General features: G+C 47.1%; 1 protein-coding gene across 2 annotated transcripts in view; it reads right to left on the bottom strand.

Annotated features, from left to right (window-relative positions):
* The window catches only part of LOC139567749 (ras and Rab interactor 2-like), a 56249-nt gene that overhangs the window by 25976 nt on the left and 9876 nt on the right, over window positions 1-20397 (bottom strand). For both annotated transcript variants that reach the window (XM_071389214.1, XM_071389215.1), the window contains exons 2-6: window positions 7887-8081; window positions 6726-6818; window positions 970-1070; window positions 403-601; window positions 78-198 (exon numbers count right to left, since the gene is read on the bottom strand). In XM_071389214.1, coding sequence (XP_071245315.1) covers window positions 78-198; window positions 403-601; window positions 970-1070; window positions 6726-6818; window positions 7887-7982 — 610 coding nt within the window. In that variant the 5' untranslated portion in view covers window positions 7983-8081. The remainder of the gene's footprint in view (window positions 1-77; window positions 199-402; window positions 602-969; window positions 1071-6725; window positions 6819-7886; window positions 8082-20397) is intronic.

Raw genomic sequence — 20397 nt, 5'->3', positions numbered from 1 at the left:
GGGACGTCACTGCTGGATGAATAAAGGTTTAGTAAACAAAATAAATAGTCTGCGCGCTGTTCCATTATGACACTCACTGTACTGACTCTCTCTGACAGGAAAGTCACAGATGCTGGCTCCTCCAGAGGCGTCATCATCACTGACCCTTAGAGACAGAACTTTCTTCTGAAGAGTGGATGACTTCCTCACCAGGAATACCTGGACAGAAGAGAGAGACAGACAGGTTCATTAAGGGTTGACCTTCAAAGAGTCACATCAGTGACATCCCTAATCCACATGTTCACACCTGTCCACCAGCTTTAATCACCTTTTCTGTTCGTATTCGAAAATGATAATATACAAGCCCGACAATAACAAAGGTCATACTGTGACCTCATGACTCTTGAACCTTGACCCTCTCACCCCTGGAGGCTGCTGCAGCAGTATACGTGTGGCCTCCGTGTCACTGAGCGTGAGCAGTAGCCACACAGGGTGCGTATGCCTCAGTCTGTCCAGCACGCTCATCCTCCTACGCAGGGAGTCGTACCCAGAATCCCTTTCACCACTGGCGCCAGCGCAGGGCGAGGACTGGAGGTAAACCCCGCTCACCTCCCCCTCCAACCTGATAGAGAATGAAAGGGAGAGAGAGACAGAGAGAGAGAATATGTGTGTGTGTGAGAGAGAGAGAGAGAGAGAGAGAGAGAGAGAGAGAGAGAGAGAGAGAGAGAGAGAGAGAAGAGAGAAAATAAGGCACTGTCTCCATCTTCTGGTGAAAGAGTACATGATGCAGTGTCCCACAAAGAACCATCAAGGATGTGAATAGTGACGCAAAAAAATTTAGTCTACTATCCCTTTCATTTGCCTCACTCAAGGCTCCCCATCACTAACTGTCTTATATTCAAACATTGACAAAAATGTGTACTAAGAGTCCTAATAAGATAAATAAGCAAGAAGAAGAGGAAGAAAGGAGGAGAGGAGGATTGGACTTACCCCTGTAGAACCATAGGGTATGGGTCTCTGTCCTCTGTTGGGGAGGTCTGGACCATCTCTTGCTTCAGCTCCCCTATCTCCAACGCAAACGTGTCTATCAGCTACACACAGAGGAGGAGAGAAAGAGAGGGAGTGAACGAGTGTACATGGGAGAGAAGGGTGTACATGGGAGAGAAGGAGAGAGGGACTAGGTCAGAGACAGAGGGAGAGAAGGAGGAGAGGGTGAGAAAGTGAGAGCAAACGAAACAGATTTTGTGAGTAAGATGGAGAGAGAGATAGAGAGTGATCAAAGTAAAGGTAAAGAATGAAAACAGATATTGAGAAAGGTTGAAAGTAGAAGGAAAAGAGAGAGGTAGAGAGAGAGAGAGCAAATGGAGAAGTGTCCCTCACAAACAGATAGGGAGGCACAACATGAAAAAGCCAGGAGCAGGGAAATGGTTAGTCACTTTTCCTATGTATACCTCACTTCCCTCCTTGGGACAGGAAACACAGCGACCCCCCCCCCCCCCCCCACACACACACGCATACTACTGACAGTAAACATGTGCACTCGTGCACGCGCACACACACACGCACACACACACACACACATCTCTCTATCTCTCACAGATACAATAAACACGTTAGTTAACAAGGCTAAACGTCTCCTAATCTAATCCTTATCTAGGGAAGCGTAAACATCTGGATGATAGCTAGCTATGCTAACACAATGTGCATCCCAAATTGACACCCTATTCCCTATGTAGTGCACTACTTTTGACCAGAGTCCTATGGACTCTTTTTCCCACTACATAGGGAATAGGGTGCCATTTGGGATGCAATCAAGGAGAGGGACAAAGAGGAAGGAGGAAGTGACCTCAGGCCAACAGTGTTTGATGGATAAACCTCCATCTTATCTGACAGGCTATTTCCATAGGGAAGGAAATAGCCCCTCCCCCCTCCCCGCATTGGACTACGATGACATCAAAACTAAATATGTTGTTGCTTGTCAAAATATATTTCTAGGGTTTAACACCATGGGTCCATATCAATAGTCTTAAGAGGCTTTCTCTCCTTGTCTCAATTCCTCCTTTCAGGACAAGTAGGCTTTTAAGGCGTTTCTCTCACTAGTTTGTGTTTCTACATTAGTGAATATGAAGGTAAGGAGACAAGGAAAGAAGAGAAGCCCGTAGGTTCTTACCGACTGTGTTACATAATCTGACCACTAGGTGGATTTTTCCCCCACACCACAGACCCCCTAATCGTTTGTTCTGAGTAGAAGTCGCCAATAGTCACAGATCTAGGATCAGCTTACTGTTTCCCAATCCTATCATGAACGATTGGTGGGGAAAACACAAAACTGACCTTAGATCAGCTAATCTATTGCACTCCCCATAGCTGCACAGTCCAGACCACTGTAACCACTAACCACAGACCACTGGTTCCCGCTGTTACTACACTACAACAGGGACTATGTGGAGCCAGCTCTGTCTCTGTCTCTGGTGGTCTGACTTCTTTTAAAACGTTAGTCAGCAAAGACAGAGCTCAGTATAGTTCTAAACTGAAGAGAGATAAACAGAGAGCGAGAAAGAAAGACAAAGAATGACAGTGTCTGAAAGAGAGAGAGACAGAGAGAGGGAGAGAAAAAGAAAGAGAGAAAGAGAGAGGGAGAGAAAAAGAAAGAGAGAAAGAGAGAGGGAGAGAAAAATAAAGAGGGAAAGAGAGAGAGACAGAGAAAGAACAAGAGAGTCTGAAAGAAAATTAAACAGGGAGAGAAGAGGGAGAGAAAAAGAAAGAGAGAAAGAGAGAGGGAGAGAAAAAGAAAGAGAGAAAGAGAGAGGGAGAGAAAAATAAAGAGGGAAAGAGAGAGAGACAGAGAAAGAACAAGAGAGTCTGAAAGAAAATTAAACAGGGAGAGAGGGTGAGAGAGACCCCTCTCCCAGAAAATGAGGTAAAATTAACACATTTATTATGAAAGGTCTTCAATTGTCTACTCTGGGCATAGTGCCCTGCTATGGAACTAAATGGCAGCATAAATACAGGCCCTGTTTCAGCCCAATGAGTTTTATAGAGGAACCACTTATATATTTTATTTAGCCAAGCGATTGCTTCCGGTCCTGCTGTGTTGAGGGTGAGTAGGCCTCCAATGAGTTTGTAGATTGGACAGACTTCAAAAATGTGGTGCATGTTTTGCTCCACCCCACAGGTACATGGGGGCTAGTTTTAATGCCCCTGTAGCCATCAAGTGCTTTCATGGCTCACATCAATACCATTATCCCAGAAACCCTAGACCCACTCCAATTTGCATACCGCCCTAACAGATCCACAGATGATGCAATCTCTATTGCACTCCACACTGCCCTTTCCCACTTGGACACAAGGAACATCTATGTGAGAATGCTATTCATTGACTACAGCTCAGCATTCAACACCATAGTGCCCTCAAAAATCATCAATAAGCTTAGGACGCTGGGACTAAACACCTCCCTCTGCAACTGGATCCTGGACTTCCTGATGGGCCGCCCCCAGGTGGTAAGGGTAGGGAACAACACATCTGCCATGCTGATCCTCAACACAGGTGCCCCTCAGGGGTGCGTACTCAGTCCCCTCCTGTACTCCCTGTTCACTCATGACTGCACGGCCAGGCACGACTCCAACACCATCATTACATTTGCCGATGACACAACAGTGGTAGGCCTGATCACCAACAACGAAGAGACAGCCTATATGGAGGAGGTCAGAGACCTGGCCATGTGGTGCCAGAACAAAAACCTCTCCCTCAACGTGATCAAGACAAAGGAGATGATTGTGGACTACAGGAAAAGGAGGACAGAGCACGCCCCCATTCTCATTGACGGGGAGCAGTGGAGCAGGTTGAGAGCTTCAAGTTCCTTGGTGTCCACATCACCAACAAACTAACATGGTCCAAGTACACCAAGACAGTGGTGAAGAGGGCACGACAAAACCTATTCCTCCTCAGGAGACTGAAAAGATTTGCCATGGGTCCTCAGATCCTCAAAAGTTTCTACAGCTGCACCATCGAGAGCATCCTGACGGGTTGCATCACTGCCTGGTATGGCAACTGCTCGGCCTCCGACCGCAAGGCTCTACATAGGGTAGTGCGTACGGCCCAGTACAGCACTGGGGCCAAGCTTCCTGCCATCCAGGACCTCTATATCAGGCGGTGACAGAGGAAGGACCTAAACATTATCAAAGACTCCAGCCACCCTAGTCATAGACTGTTCTCTCTCCTACCGCACAGCAAGCGGTACCGGAGCTCCAAGTCTAGGTCCAAGAGGCTTCTAAACCGCTTCTACCCCCAAACCATAAGACTCCTGAACATCTAATCAAATGGCTCCCCGATTATTTGCATTGCCCCCCCCCCCCCCCCTCTTTTACGCCGCTGCTACTCTCTGTCATTATCTCTGCATAGTCACTTTAATAACTCTACCTACATGTACATATTACCTCAACTACCTCGACTAACCAGTGCCCCCGCACATTGACTCTGTACCAGTACGCCCTTTATATAGTCTTGCTATTGTTATATTACTGCTGCTCTTTAGTTACTTGTTCCTTTTCATTCTTATTCATATTTTTTAAACTGCATTGTTGGTTAGGGGCTTATAAGCAAGCATTTCAATGTAAGGTCTACACCTGTTGTATTCGGCGCATGTGACTAATAACATTTGATTTGATTTGGCGAGGCATGGGCATTGGACAGTCCTGAACCTGTTGAGGGTGGACCACTCCTTCCTGGGGAGGTTGAAACTACTGGTGCCCAGGAAAATGCTGAGGAAAAATAACACATATCCTTCCTTATCTCTCTTTATTCTATCTTTCTCTCTTACCCTTCACCCACCTCTTCCTTTCTCTTTTTTTCCCCCAATCACATCACGTTGGATACAATGCTTTTCCCCCTCTCTCACTCGCTCTCTCTTTCCACCTCTCTCTCTCTCTCCACACCGTCTTCCTCTCTCTCAGGAGGGCTGTGTCCAACAACAATGTTGTCATTAATTCTAGCTCTTTAATGAGTGCAGATTCGGAGGGAAGCGATTCTCTGCATGGGCTGAAGTTAAAGCCATGATGATGGAGTCATTGGGAAACTATGCGGTTTTGACCTACAGAGAGCGCTTTCACTGGGGCTAGGGAGAGTGGAGAGAGGGAGAAAGAGAGAGAGAGGGGATGGAGAGACAGAGGGAGAAAGAGAGAGAGAGAGAGAGAGAGAGGGGATGGAGAGACAGAGGGAGAAAGAGAGAGAGAGAGAGGGGGTGGAGAGACAAAGGGAGAAAGAGAGAGAGAGAGAGAGAGAGGGGGGATGGAGAGACAGAGGGAGAAAGAGAGAGAGAGAGAGGGGATGGAGAGACAGAGGGAAACAGAGAGAGAGAGAGGGGATGGAGAGACAGAGGGAAACAGAGAGAGAGAGAGGGGATGGAGAGACAGAGGGAGAAAGAGAGAGGATGGAGAGACAGAGGGAAACAGAGAGAGAGAGGGGATGGAGAGACAGAGGGAAACAGAGAGAGAGAGAGGGGATGGAGAGACAGAGGGAGAAAGAGAGAGAGAGAGAGAGAGAGAGAGAGAGAGAGAGAGAGAGAGAGAGAGGGGATGGAGAGACAGAGGGAAACAGAGAGAGAGAGAGGGGATGGAGAGAGAGAGAGGGGATGGAGAGACAGAGGGAAACAGAGAGAGACAGAGGGAAACAGAGAGAGAGAGGGGATGGAGAGACAGAGGGAAACAGAGAGAGAGAGAGAGGGGATGGAGAGACAGAGGGAAACAGAGAGAGACAGAGGGAAACAGAGAGAGAGAGAGGGGATGGAGAGACAGAGGGAAACAGAGAGAGAGAGAGAGAAAGGGGATGGAGAGACAGAGGGAAACAGAGAGAGAGAGGGGATGGAGAGACAGAGGGAAACAGAGAGAGAGAGAGGGGATGGAGAGACAGAGGGAAACAGAGAGAGAGAGAGGGGATGGAGAGACAGAGGGAAACAGAGAGAGAGAGAGGGGATGGAGAGACAGAGGGAAACAGAGAGAGAGAGAGGGGATGGAGAGACAGAGGGAGAAAAGAGATAAGAAGAGACAGTACAATCTCACGTCTCTCTGTCAGTTTATCCATTTACTCCGTAAGCCTCCGTAACTCTTTACATTGCACACATCCATAACCTCGTCTCCATTCTCTATTTACTGTAGACACCTTGTGTAAACGTTATCAACTTAAGCAACAGTATATGGCTAAATATACAACAGTTACAGTAGAAGGCGTCCTTCTATTACCGGATATATAGCGGATAGCACACTGCAGTCATGAAGATTGGATAACAGAACGATTATGACAGGACGATTGGATAACTCTCAGAGGCAGTTAGTGTGGTCTGACTAAAGGGAGGGAGAGATGAAGGGAGAGGATACTGATGGAAGAAACAGCAGCATGAAACTAAGACACAGCGGAACGGACCGTGCTCGTTATGTCTCTAGGAATAGACTGTGTTCCTAACACAACGTCATGAAAGGGTTTAACCAGAGGCTGCATAAAGGGCTGACAACTACTCCATGGTGTGTGTGTGTGTGTGTGTGTGTGTGTGTGTGTGTGTGTGTGTGTGTGCGTGTGTGCGTGTGCGTGTGTGTGCATTTGTCATGATTCCAACGATTGCAGCAGGCATTGTTCCATCCTCACACTCTCCATCTGTCCTCGACTTGAGCGCTATTACACTATGTGGCAACATAAGATAAACCTTGGAACAAAAGTAAGCTAACGAATAAACTGAAGAGTAAACTTAACTTACCTTAAAGAAGCTTCCTCTCCTGTCCGTATGCCAGTCTGGTCTGGGCAGCGTAGCAGACATGCTTAGGTCTGAGTCTGTGAGTCCGTCTGAGACCTACACTCTCGGAGAAAAGGGTACGGTTAGGGTAACAGTATTTTCACTGGGGTACAAAAATATAGAAATACACAATGTACCTTCAGAGGTACACATATGAGCTCACATGTGTACATGTGTGGATAATGTGTGGATAATGTGTGGATAATCTAGTATAATGGTACATTTTTAGGGTACATGTGTGGATAATCTAGTATAATGGTACATTTTATACAATCATCGGAGGTATGTCTTAGTGGGGGCGTGGCTTTCAGTTAGTTATTTTTGGCCACCCGTGATTGGAAGTGTTGTATCAGTTTAAGTGGTCTGTGGTTATGTTAGTTCAAGTGTGAGCATGTCCGCTGCCAGTTCTGAAGTCTTTATAAAAGGCAACATGAACGCACGTGACAATAAAGAGCTGTAATTAATATTGTAGCAACCTTAACCAAACGCTGAGCGACCTTGTCAATAGGTACCTCTTGGCGTACTGGTTAAGGTGTTGGCTTTGCAGTTGCTGGACACAGGTTTGAATCCCGGTCGGAACAACCCACCGAATTTGCTAAATTGGTGTCAGAAGTAGGATGGCGGAGAGGCGTGTACACATGAGGGCCTTGGTATAGAGAAGTGGTACATTTTTGCCACTTAAAAGAAACAAACGGCTTTGCCACTGTGGTGGTACCCTAAAAAGGCAGATTTGTATATTTTGGCTCTTTTAAGATACAAACTACAAGACTACAATTACATACCTACAAATAATGAAACAATGGACATACCTTACAGGGTACCACTACAGTGACAAGCGTTTGTACAGTTTAAGTACAATTCAGTACTTTTTTTTCTGAGAGAGTAGATGGAGTCAAACACAAACACATACAGTTGGTGGTGGGGCTGATGGAAATTCAGTTTCTGGACACATTGAGAGAGCAGACAGGGAATTGTTGTTGTTCTTCTTCTTATAGGCTCTACCACGACAGTATGAAACTCTCTCTGTCTCTCTAATGTAATATCATCACCTACATCCCCTCGTCTTATCTCATCCCTTTCTCTCTCGTCTTTGTACTCTCTCTAACAAGAGTAAGCTTAACTTACCTTAAAGAAGCTCCAGCTCCTGTCCATGTGACAGTCTGGTCTGGGCAGCGTAGAGTGCAGTGTAGATGGCAGCGTAGATGGCAGCGTAGCAGCCATGCTTAGGTCTAGACGTCTGTGTTTAGGTCTAGACGTCTGTGTTTAGGTCTAGACGTCTGTGTTTAGTTCTAGACGTCCGTGTTGACGTCGGCCGGAGTCCTATGGGGTCAAACAAACAGACAGACAGATTAGCTGTGGTGAGACTGGATAAAATTCCATCTATGGCCACAGCAAGTCAACAAATTGCAGAGGCTAGTAGGATAGTATCAAACTCCTTCCCTCTCTCTGTCCCTCTAGCTAGCTTCTTTCCCATGTCCTTTCATTTAATCTATTTTCCAGCAATTACAGCCATGGTTCCAACATTGTTATTCCTCTCCTTTTTCCCATAGTAAGTTAATACAGGCTGTTTGGCCTGTTTCAGTCTTCCAGTGAACCTTGATGTACCCTTGATGTTACAATAACTTTTAATTTCCTCTCCCATAGACCAAACAAGGGCATTCATCAACAATTTTATCTGCGCAGGTTAGCGTTTTGTCATGAATCTTGTTCTGGAGGCAGCTCTGCAGAATGGTCACTAGCTGGCACAGCTATAAAGTCATAAAGTCTGATTTTAAACCTAACCCTAACCTTAACCCTGCACTTAACCACACTGGGTAAAGACATTTGAATTCAATCACTTTTTGACAGCATGCCTTTTGATTTAAACTAAACTTTGTATGTCATTTTGTTTTACCTCAATTATCAAAATATTTGTAAACTCAGATTTTTTTCATATTCGCATATGTTGTAGCTTAGACCGTATTTTACACCATCTGAGGTTTTTGTGTCGTGCCTGCCATCAGTTGAGACACAACATGCTCTTTAATACAGGGATGGTGTCACATTTTGGCTGATAAATGTCTTAAAATGGGATTCAAATAAAAATCTCACCTTTCAAATAGTACCACAAAGATGGTTGGAGGTCCACACATCAGATAATGTTGTCTTGAAAGGGAATATCTGTTATTATTATTATACTGTAAATATTCCATAGGAAACCTTTCGAAATCATAGAAATATAGACAATAGAATAGATATGACCGGCGGTCATCTTTGTGGTAGTAATTAGTAACTCAATCATCAAGTTTGCAGACGACAGAACAGTAGTGGGCTTTATTACCAACAACGACAAGACGGCCTACAGGGAGGAGGTGAGGGCACTCGGAGTGTGGTGTCAGGAAAACAACCTCTCAATCAACGTCAAAAAAACTAAGGAGATGATCGTGGACTTCAGGAAACAGCAGAGGGAGCACCCCCCTATCCACATCGAAGGGACAGCAGTGGAGAAGGTGGAAAGTTTTAAGTTCCTAGGCGTACACATCATAGACAAACTGAAATGATCCACCCACACAGACAGTGTGGTGAAGAAGGCGCAACAGCGCCTCTTCAACCTCAGGAGTCTGAAGAAATGTGTCTTGTCACCCAAAACCCTGACAAACTTTTACAGATGCACAATCGAGAGCATCCTGTCGGGCTGTATCACAGCCTGGTACGGCAACTACACCTCCCTCAACTGCAAGGCTCTCCAGAGGGTGGCGCGGTCTGCACAACGCATCACCGGGGCAAACTACCTGCCCCCCATGACGGCTACAGCACCTGATGTCACAGGGAGGCCAAAAAGATCATCAAGGACATCAACCACCCGAGCCACTACCTGTTCACCCCGCTACCATCCAGAAGGCGAGGTCAGTACAGGTGCATCACAGCTGGGATACTGAAAAACAGCTTCTATCTCAAGGCCATAAGACTGCTAAACAGCCATCACTAACTCAGAAAGGCTGCGGCCTACTTTGAGACCCAATCACTGGCCACTTTAATAATCATTAGTCACTTTATACAATGCCACTCTAAATAATGCCACTTTAATAATGTTTACATATCTTACATTACTCATATCACATGTATATACTCTATTTTATACCATCTATTGCACCTTGCCTATGCCGTTCGGCCATCGCTCATCCATATACTTGTCACGATCTTTCAAGATCGAACCCAGAAGCAGACCAGGACAAGGAGCGTAGGAAGAAGGTGAGTATTTATTTACAATTAAATGTGAAAAAGGTAGATATATCCAGATGGCGTAGCGGGCAGCGGTGGTGAATAGATGAGGGGAAATAGGTGAATCCAATGTAGTAGTAGAATCCTCTGTCAACCAGGCGGGAATGGAGTGAATGATCCAGGTGAGTAATGTTCATGGCTAACGATCCGGCAGGGAATGGAAGTCAGGTCAGAGCTTTTGAAGGGAAGAGATGATGATCAGGACAGGTGTGCAGATTACTGATGGGAAACAGGTGCGGGTGAACATCAATCTCCCAACGAGCTAATTCGCCCGGCAACCAGACAGGGTGCGTTCCAGGACACCTGAAACACACTCCAGGACAGACACACAGGCAAACCCAGACTCAGGAAGCGGGATTCGTGACAGTACCCCCCCTCCGACGAACGCCACCGGGCGGACTACCTGGAGCGCCAGGATGGAGGCGGTAGAAGTCACGAAGCAGGTCGTCATCCAGGATCTGACGCCGAGGAATCCAACTCCTCTCCTCTGGACCATATCCTTCCCAATCCACTAGATACTGGTACCCTCGACCCCGCCGTCTGGAGTCCATGATGCGGCGCACCGTGTAGACCGGACCACCTCCGATCATCCGAGGAGGAGGAGGACGAGGAGGAGGAGGCAACAGAGGACTGAGGTGAACCGGCTTGAGACAGGAGACATGAAAAGTGGGATGCACTCTAAGTGTTGCAGGTAACTTGAGTCGAACCACAACAGGATTAATGATTCTCTCCACTACAAACGGACCAATGAACTTCGGTGACAACTTCCTTGACTCCGTCCGTAGAGGAAGATCCCGTGTAGCCAACCAAACCTTATCTCCAACCGTATAAGCTGGGGCAGGAATACGGCGACGATTCGCCTGGATCTGATACCGGTCAGAAACTCTAAGGAGAGCCTTCCTGGCCCGATGCCAGGTCCGGTGGCAACGACGAATGTGGGTCTGGACAGAGGGAACCGAGAGATCCCTTTCCTGAGAAGAAAACAAAGGAGGTTGGTATCCGTAAAGGCATTGGAAGGGGGACATCCCAGTGGCAGATGAAGGAAGAGTATTATGGGCATACTCAACCCAGGGTAATTGAGATGACCAAGAGGTAGGATCAGAGGAGACAAGACAACGCAGCGTGGACTCCATCTTCTGGTTGGCTCTCTCCGCCTGACCATTTGATTGTGGGTGAAATCCCGAAGTGAGACTGACTGTAGCTCCAATGGCCAAACAGAAGGATTTCCAGACAGCAGAGGTAAACTGAGGACCACGGTCAGAAACAATGTCACTGGGCAATCCGTGAACCCTGAAAACCTCCCTGACCAGGATCTCGGACGTCTCCGTAGCCGATGGAAGCTTGGAGAGAGGAACAAAATGAGCAAACTTGCTGAATCTGTCCACAATGGTCAGAATGACCGTGTTCCCAACAGAAGGGGGCAATCCCGTGACAAAATCCAGGGCCAGATGCGACCAAGGTCGCCGAGGAATAGGTAGGGGGTGAAGAAGCCCAGAGCTGGGCCGATTGGTACTTTTGTTCTGGGCACAAACAGGACATGCGGCAACAAACCTCCGGGTATCTTCTCCCATGGCAGGCCACCAAAAACGTCTGCGCAGTAGTGCCATAGTCCGAGCAACGCCAGGGTGACAAGCTATCTTGCTGGCGTGGGACCACTGAAGGACAGCAGAACGGACCGACTCGGGTACGAACAACCGACCGGGTGGACCGTTACCGGGGCCGGGCTGCGTCCGAAGGGCCGCCATCACATCCTCCTCTATCCTCCATGTAACGGCTCCCACGACAACATTCTGGGGAAGAATCGTCTCAGTCTTGACCCCACTCTCCTCCGTCTTAGAGAACATCCGGGACAGGGCGTCCGCCTTCCCGTTCTTCGACCCAGGTCGGAACGTCAGGGAAAAATTGAAACGTCCAAAAAACAAAGCCCACCTGGCCTGACGGGCGTTGAGACGTTTAGCCGATTGCACGTAAGCCAGATTCTTGTGGTCAGTCCAGACCACAAACGGTTGCTCCGCTCCCTCCAACCAGTGACGCCACTCCTCCAAGGCAAGCTTCACAGCGAGAAGCTCCCGGTTACCCACATCGTAGTTTCTTTCAGCTGGAGAAAGACGACAAGAGTAGAAAGCGCAGGGATGGAGTTTACCGTCAGTGGAGCTACGCTGGGACAGGATGGCGCCCACACCCACATCAGAAGCATCCACTTCCACAACGAACAGACAGGAAGTGTCAGGTTGAGAGAGAATCGGGGCGTTGGTGAATCGGCTCTTCAAGTCCAGAAATGCTCGGTCTGCCTCAGGAGTCCAACAGAACTTTCTGGTGCAAGACGTCAGGGCAGTTAAAGGTGCAGCCACCCGGCTGTAGTCACGGATAAACCTCCGATAAAAATTCGCAAACCCCAGGAATCTCTGGAGCTGCAATCTTGTACCGGGCTGGACCCAATCCCGAACCGCCCGAACCTTCTCTTGGTCCATCTTGATCTCTCCCCTGGATATGATGTACCCGAGGAAGGACGTTGTGTGGGCGTGAAAATCACACTTCTCAGCCTTCACGAACAGACGGTTCTCCAATAACCGCTGCAGGACCTGCTTGACATGCAGAACGTGGCTAGAAAGCTCCTTTGAGAAGATGAGGATATCATCCAGGTAAACGAACACAAAAATACCAATCATATCTCTCAGAACGTCATTCACCATACTTTGGAACACAGCCGGAGCGTTGGTCAGTCCAAACGGCATCACCTGGTACTCAAAATGTCCCATCGGAGTATTGAACCCAGTCAACCACTCGTCCCCCTCCTTGATCCGAACCAAATGATAAGCATTACGTAAATCAAGCTTCGTAAAAACCGTAGCACCCTGTAAGGAATCGAAAGCCGAGCTCATCAAGGGCAGGGGATACTTGTTCTTAACCGTAATATCATTCAAACCCCGATAATCAATACACGGTCGAAGAGAGCCATCCTTCTTGTTCACAAAAAAAAATCCTGCTCCCAAAGGTGATGACGATGGCCGAATGAGACCTGTAGCTAGAGACTCCTTGATGTAGGTCTCCAAGGCCTCACGTTCCGGTCGAGAGATACTGTATAACCGTCCCTTGGGAAAGGCAGATCCAGGAAACAGATTAATCGCACAATCATAAGGTCGGTGGGGAGGAAGGGACAGAGCCTTCTGTTTACTGAATACCTCACCCAACTCGTGATATGTTTCTGGAACCAGGGACAAATCAGGAGGAGCAGAGTCACTGACCTGACTGGAAACAGCAGGAGAACAGGCAGTCCTAAGGCAGTTAGCATGACACTCAATGCTCCAACTAGTTACCTTCCCTGTCACCCAATCAAACGAGGGATTGTGTTCCTTCAGCCAGGGGTAACCAAGAACCAGAGGAACATGGGGCGAGGACAAAATGAAGAAAGAGATAAACTCTGAATGATTTCCCGACACCAACATCTTAACCGGTTCAGTCCTCATAGTGATCCGTGCCAGACTACTGCCGTTCAGAGTGGTTGCTTCAATGGCTTCCGGCAATTGCTCCTTGGAAAGCCCCAGCTGTTCCACCAAGTCGGCATCCATAAAGCTGCCATCGGCACCTGAATCGATAAAAGCGTTCATGTCAAAACTCTGATCCTTATTCATAAGGGTTGCAGGAAAACGGGGTCTGACAAGATCCTTGAGAGATTGAAACTGGCTCGCTAAAATTCCTCCCAAAACTAGCGAGCCGGGCAGTTTAACGGGCGCTGTGGACAAGCGGAGATGTAATGTCCCGATCTACCACAGTAGAAACAGCTATTGGTCTCACGTCTACGTTGGCGCTCCTCCTTAGTTAGCCCGTGTCGCCCCACTTGCATTGGTTCAGAATCTGGTGGCAAGACCCCTCCACCAATCCCGTGTGGAGAATAATGATCAATACGTCCTGGTTCACCTCCTGAACCGAATGGTAACCGAGTTGCAGATTGATTGGATGGGCCCCACTGCTTCTCCCTCCTCTCTCGGACTCTATTATCTACCCGAATAGATAAAGCGACCAAGCTGTCCAGGTCACTAGGCTCTGGATAAGATATCAGCTCGTCCTTAAGTTCCTCTGACAACCCCTTGTAAAAAACCGCTTGTAGTGACTCCTCATTCCAACCACTCTCCACAGCCAATGTCCTGAACTCAATCATAAAATCTGCCACACTGCGATCTCCTTGGCGAAGAGAGAACAAACGTTTAGCTGCATCCTTACCTCGGACTGGATGATCAAAAAGCTTTCTCATCTCTCCCGTGAACTCCTGATATGAAGCCGTGCAGGTTCCCTGCCGTTCCCAAACGGCTGAAGCCCATTCCAGAGCTCTTCCACGCAACAGTTCAATAACAAAGGCTATCCTAGCCTTGTCAGTGGCGTAAGAATGGGGCTGTAGATCAAACACTAACCCACACTGCATAAGAAACGAACGGCATTTTCCCAAATCCCCTTCATATTTATCAGGCGTCGGTACCTTGGGTTCACGGAATGACACCGCTCCAGACACGGCAGGTGAGATGGGTGAAACCGGTGGTGAATGAATCGCCGGCAAACTGAGCTGATCCTGGATTTGTGTCAAGCTAGCAGATAAGTTCTGGATCGAACTCGCTATCTCCTGTAGCGCCGTATTGTGTTGTCCCAATGTCTTCCCCTGCTGGGTAATGGCATGGCAAACGGAGTCCAGGTCCGCTGGGTTCATCACTGGCCGGATCGTTCTGTCACGATCTTTCAAGATCGAACCCAGAAGCAGACAAGGACAAGGAGCGTAGGAAGAAGGTGAGTATTTATTTACAATTAAATGTGAAAAAGGTAGATATATCCAGATGGCGTAGCGGGCAGCGGTGGTGAATAGATGAGGGGAAATAGGTGAATCCAATGTAGTAGTAGAATCCTCTGTCAACCAGGTGGGAATGGAGTGAATGATCCAGGTGAGTAATGTTCATGGCTAACGATCCGGCAGGGAATGGAAGTCAGGTCAGAGCTTTTGAAGGGAAGAGATGATGATCAGGACAGGTGTGCAGATTACTGATGGGAAACAGGTGCGGGTGAACATCAATCTCCCAACGAGCTAATTCGCCCGGCAACCAGACAGGGTGCGTTCCAGGACACCTGAAACACACTCCAGGACAGACACACAGGCAAACCCAGACTCAGGAAGCGGGATTCGTGACAATACTTATATGTACATATTCTCATTCACCCCTTTAGATTTGTGTGTATTAGGTTGTTGTTGGGGAATTGTTAGTTTACTTATTCGATATTACTGCACTGTCGGAACTAGAAGCACAAGCATTTCACTACACTCGTATATACATCTGCTAACCATGTGTATGTGACAAATAACATTTGATTTGATTTGAATTAGAAGTTCAAATGTCAATTAAATTTAAATGTCAATGGTGTACCAGCTAAACTGCAGTGGTCTGAAGGGATAGGTCCATTCTATTAAATATATTTCTATGATTGAAATGACATCAATGATCATGACACCCATAATCTATGATTTAAATTATATAAATCTCAACCGAAACTTTCTGAGCACTTCCACAATGGGCAAATATGTATGGAAGGTTTCGTTCAAATCAAAAGGGGTGCTGTCAAAAAGTGATGAAATTCAAATGGATGTACCCCACTGCTAACCCTAATGCTTAACCCTAATCTAAAATTTTTACCATATAGCCAATTTTGACATTGCAGCTGTCCCATCTAGTGGAAATAGCCCAGTTCTGCCTCCAGGATAAAATTCTTCCCAATAAATGTTAATAAATGCATCCCCAGGCATGCTCACACCTAGGGCTGCAAGACACTATTCTTGTGTGTGTGTGTGTGTGTGTGTGTGTGTGTGTGTGTGTGTGTGTGTGTGTGTGTGTGTGTGTGTGTGTGTGTGTGTGTGTGTGTGTGTGTGTGTGTGTGTGTGTGTGTGTGTGTGTGTGTGTGTGTGTGTGTGTGTGTTTGTTTATGTGGGAGAATGAAAGTATGTATGTGTACGCACAAAATGTGTATGCATAGTGGAGGGGTGTTATTGGAGGCTGTAGATGAAAGGGGACAGTTGTGCACCTCTCTCTCTCCTCTGATCTCTCTCCATTCCAGGCTGAAGCCAATAGCAGGACCCCTGCCCTCTCTCCTCTCTCTCCTCTCTCTTCCCTCTCTGGCAGCAGTTCAGTGAGATGTTCTATTCACTTTCATCTCCAACAGGAAGGAAGTGATCCCCCAGAAAAGAGAATAAAAGAAACAGAGGAGAGGAATGGAACGGCCTAGTTTCCTGTCAGATAACGCAGTACTGGCAGGAGTCTCTGTGCTAAGACATTCTCAGCTGGAGTTCAGCAGAATTAATTGGGGACTTGTTCATCAGTTCTGCACGGTGTTGTGTGCAGGGTAACGGAGGCTTTTAAGTGTGTCCTCATCGTTCAACATTCCACCGCGTTCTCCCGTTCCAAACAGAAACCATGTCTTCTATTTGTTCTCGAATGAGCCTCCCACACTAGAATAGAGAGATTATCGTTACCATTATGAAAGACTATAAAGAAACCTGAGGATGGACCTGAAGTGAAAGGCGTTTTCAGTCCATCCCTATCCCCAGCTGGTCCGTCTGTCTGTGGCTGGAAGCCTGTCGTTGTGCAGGCCTGCTGTTTCCTGACTGGCTCACAGGGACATTGGGGTTATCTCCAGTTCTGCATGGCTGTTTTATTTTGGCTGGGGAACACAGTGATAATGGGGGAACACATGCTCCTTCACCCTGCCAGGTCAATTGTCAAGGGAGTTTCTCAGTAAATCCAACCATGGTGCGTTGTAAAACCCAACTGGGAAAACGTTGTAACCGTAAGGTCCACCTGTTGTCTTGTCAGCAGAAAAGTCTTCTGACCTCAATGGGACTACCTGGTTTAATAAAGGTACGATAGAAATATATCCTGTCTTTAACAAGGGGGAAGTCTGGTTTGATATGAGAGCCGTCGACTAGCAGAGAAAATTAAAACAAAACATCAACTAAGTCCCTGCTGCAGAGGACATTTCCTGGACAGCAGTCCTTACTGTTCTGACTGTGTCTCTAACAAATGACTGCACCACATATCCCTTTTCCCTGTTCTGGGAACAGTCTGATTTGATGAAGATTCTAGTTCCTATAGCAACTCTCATATCCTCTGATGTGTGTTCCTACAGTCTAATAACTCAATAGCACTGCTGTGTGTAGGCTACTATGTACACATACCTCTCATTAAAATGTATTGAATCTAACTATCTGGGGTTAACACTCTGTCACAAACCATAACATGAGACACACAGTGCATGCTGGGTATTGGGATTAACAGGAAGACAGCCCCGGAGCCGTGCGGAGTACAGTGGCAGATCAGCTCAGGCAGAATGAACTGTGGAAATGTCATTATGTTCACTCCACTGGCTCAGTTTGGTAGAGACGAGAGTGTAGACAAACAAGACCATAGGGTCGGGGGTTAAATCGATACGGTAGAGTATCACAAAATTATTTTGACTATATGATATCGATTCTATGACTCCAAGAACCGATTCTCTAAAAAAAGGTAATTAACATTAGCTAGGACTAGTCAGTCGGCTGTACCTGCACCACAAGTATTTCTCCTCCTTTAGCTTGGCCACAATATTCTTTTTTTAAACTGGTGAGCCAACATGTTTTCAGCACGTTTATTTCCATGACTGATCAGAACTCATTCTTATCATGGCTCCCTCTATCCCTCTATAGCAGACAGATAGTGTAGTGAGTAATTGGTTTGGACCAACGCAATATCGAATCGCAATACATATAGAATCATTGTAAATATAGATAGAAACATATATACACTGCTCAAAAAAATAAAGGGAACACTTAAACAACACAATGTAACTCCAAGTCAATCACACTTCTGTGAAATCAAACTGTCCACTTAGGAAGCAACACAGATTGACAATAAATTTCACATGCTGTTGTGCAAATGGAATAGACAACAGATGTAAATTATAGGCAATTAGCAAGACACCCCCAATAAAGGAGTGGTTCTGCAGGTGGTGACCACAGACCACTTCTCAGTTCCTATGCTTCCTGACTGATGTTTTGGTCACTTTTGAATGCCGGCGGTGCTTTCACTCTAGTGGTAGCATGAGACAGAGTCTACAACCCACACAAGTGGCTCAGGTAGTGCAGCTCATCCAGGATGGCACATCAATGCGAGCTGTGGCAAGAAGGTTTGCTGTGTCTGTCAGCGTAGTGTCCAGAGCATGGAGGCGCTACCAGGAGACAGGCCAGTACATCAGGAGACGTGGAGGAGGCCGTAGGAGGGCAACAACCCAGCAGCAGGACCGCTACCTCCACCTTTGTGCAAGGAGGAGCACTGCCAGAGCCCTGCAAAATGACCTCCAGCAGGCCACAACTGTGCATGTGTCTGCTCAAACGGTCAGAAACAGACTCCATGAGGGTGGTATGAGGGCCCGACGTCCACAGGTGGGGGTTGTGCTTACAGCCCAACACCGTGCAGGAAGTTTGGCATTTGCCAGAGAACACCAAGATTGGCAAATTTGCCACTGGCGCCCTGTGCTCTTCACAGATGAAAGCAGGTTCACACTGAGCACATGTGACAGATGTGACAGTCTGGAGATGCCGTGGAGAACGTTCTGCTGCCTGCAACATCCTCCAGCATGACCGGTTTGGCGGTGGGTCAGTCATGGTGTGGGGTGGCATTTCGTTGGGGGGCCGCACAGCCCTACATGGGCTCGCCAGAGGTAACCTGACTGCCATTAGGTACCGAGATGAGATCCTCAGACCCCTTGTGAGACCATATGCTGGTGCGGTTGGCCCTGGGTTCCTCCTAATGCAAGACAATGCTAGACCTCATGTGGCTGGAGTGTGTCAGCAGTTCCTGCAAGAGGAAGGCATTGATGCTATGGACTGGCACGCCCATTCCCCAGACCTGAATCCAATTGAGCACATCTGGGACATCATGTCTCGCTCCATCCACCAACGCCACGTTGCACCACAGACTGTCCAGGAGTTGGCGGATGCTTAAGTCCAGGTCTGGGAGGAGATCCCTCAGGAGACCATCCGCCACCTCATCAGGAGCATGCCCAGGCATTGTAGGGAGGTCATACAGGCACGTGGAGGCCACATACACTACTGAGCCTCATTTTGACTTGTTTTAAGGACATTACATCAAAGTTGGATCAGCCTGTAGTGTGGTTTTCCACTTTAATTTTGAGTGTGACTCCAAATCCAGACCTCCATGGGTTGATAAATTTGATTTCCATTGATCATTTTTGTGTGATTTTGTTGTCAGCACATTCACCTATGTAAAGAAAAAAGTATTTAATAAGAATATTTCATTCATTCAGATCTAGGATGTGTTATTTTAGTGTTCCCTTTATTTTTTTGAGCAGTGTATATATAGAAACGCAATACATATCGTATCGGCATCTAAGTATCGTGATAATATCTCATGGTGAGGTCCCTGGCAACACCCAGCTCTGGAAGAGAAAACCTCACCACATCAGAAGTGTTAATAACAGAGATATACTTTCATCTGGAGCACAGTAATAACAGAGAGAATCCAGGTGATGGAAACTATTAGACTATTGCCTCTACTGTATCCAAGAATGTTGACATCCAGTTCAGAGGGAGCATTTCAAAGTGATGCATGCTTATAATCATAGTCATCAAAGAGAGAGGATATTCACACAAATCAGAGAAATGTTGTTATTGGCCGTGTCTGTGAGTGTGTGTGAGTGTGTGTGTGTGTGTGTGTGTGTGTGTGTGTGTGTGTGTGTGTGTGTGTGTGTGTGTGTGTGTGTGTGTGTGAGTGTGTGTGCGCCTCAGCTGCAGACTAACAAAGACCCATCTGACTGAGTTTCTCCACACAGGAACACAGACAGGCCCCTGGCACTGCAATCCAGCAACACAGAGACACACTGTTCCACAGACAGGACCAATCTCTCTTTCTCTCTGTGTGTGTGTGTGTGTGTCTGTGGCTGTTTGTGCGTGCGCATCTGTGTAAGTAACCTTTCATTAATTGAGGTTTGAGAATGTAGAAATGCACAACTAGAGAAGCACTCCCTTCTACATACCCTGTTCCTCCTACAAAACTGTAATTTTCATAGAGGTTTAAAGACTAGCTAGCAGCGTAATCAGTCATTATTATGACATGTTACCCGTGTGTGTGTGTGTGTGTGTGTGTGTGTGTGTGTGTGTGTGTGTGTGTGTGTGTGTGTGTGTGTGTGTGTGTGTGTGTGTGTGTGTGTGTGTGTGTGTGTGTGCATGTGTAGCAGGCCATGGTTTACATTATCACAAAGGATTGGCATGACACAACTGCCAGTCTGCCAACATCTGCCAGCTCCTACACTAATTTAAAGAAAATTGCCATTCTCTATCATTGCCAGC

This window comes from Salvelinus alpinus, chromosome 2 (assembly GCF_045679555.1).
Source record: "Salvelinus alpinus chromosome 2, SLU_Salpinus.1, whole genome shotgun sequence".
In the NCBI taxonomy this organism is placed as follows: Eukaryota; Metazoa; Chordata; class Actinopteri; order Salmoniformes; family Salmonidae; genus Salvelinus; species Salvelinus alpinus.
Note: the sequence above shows the minus strand (reverse complement) of the source record. Positions and strands in the feature narration are given on the sequence as shown.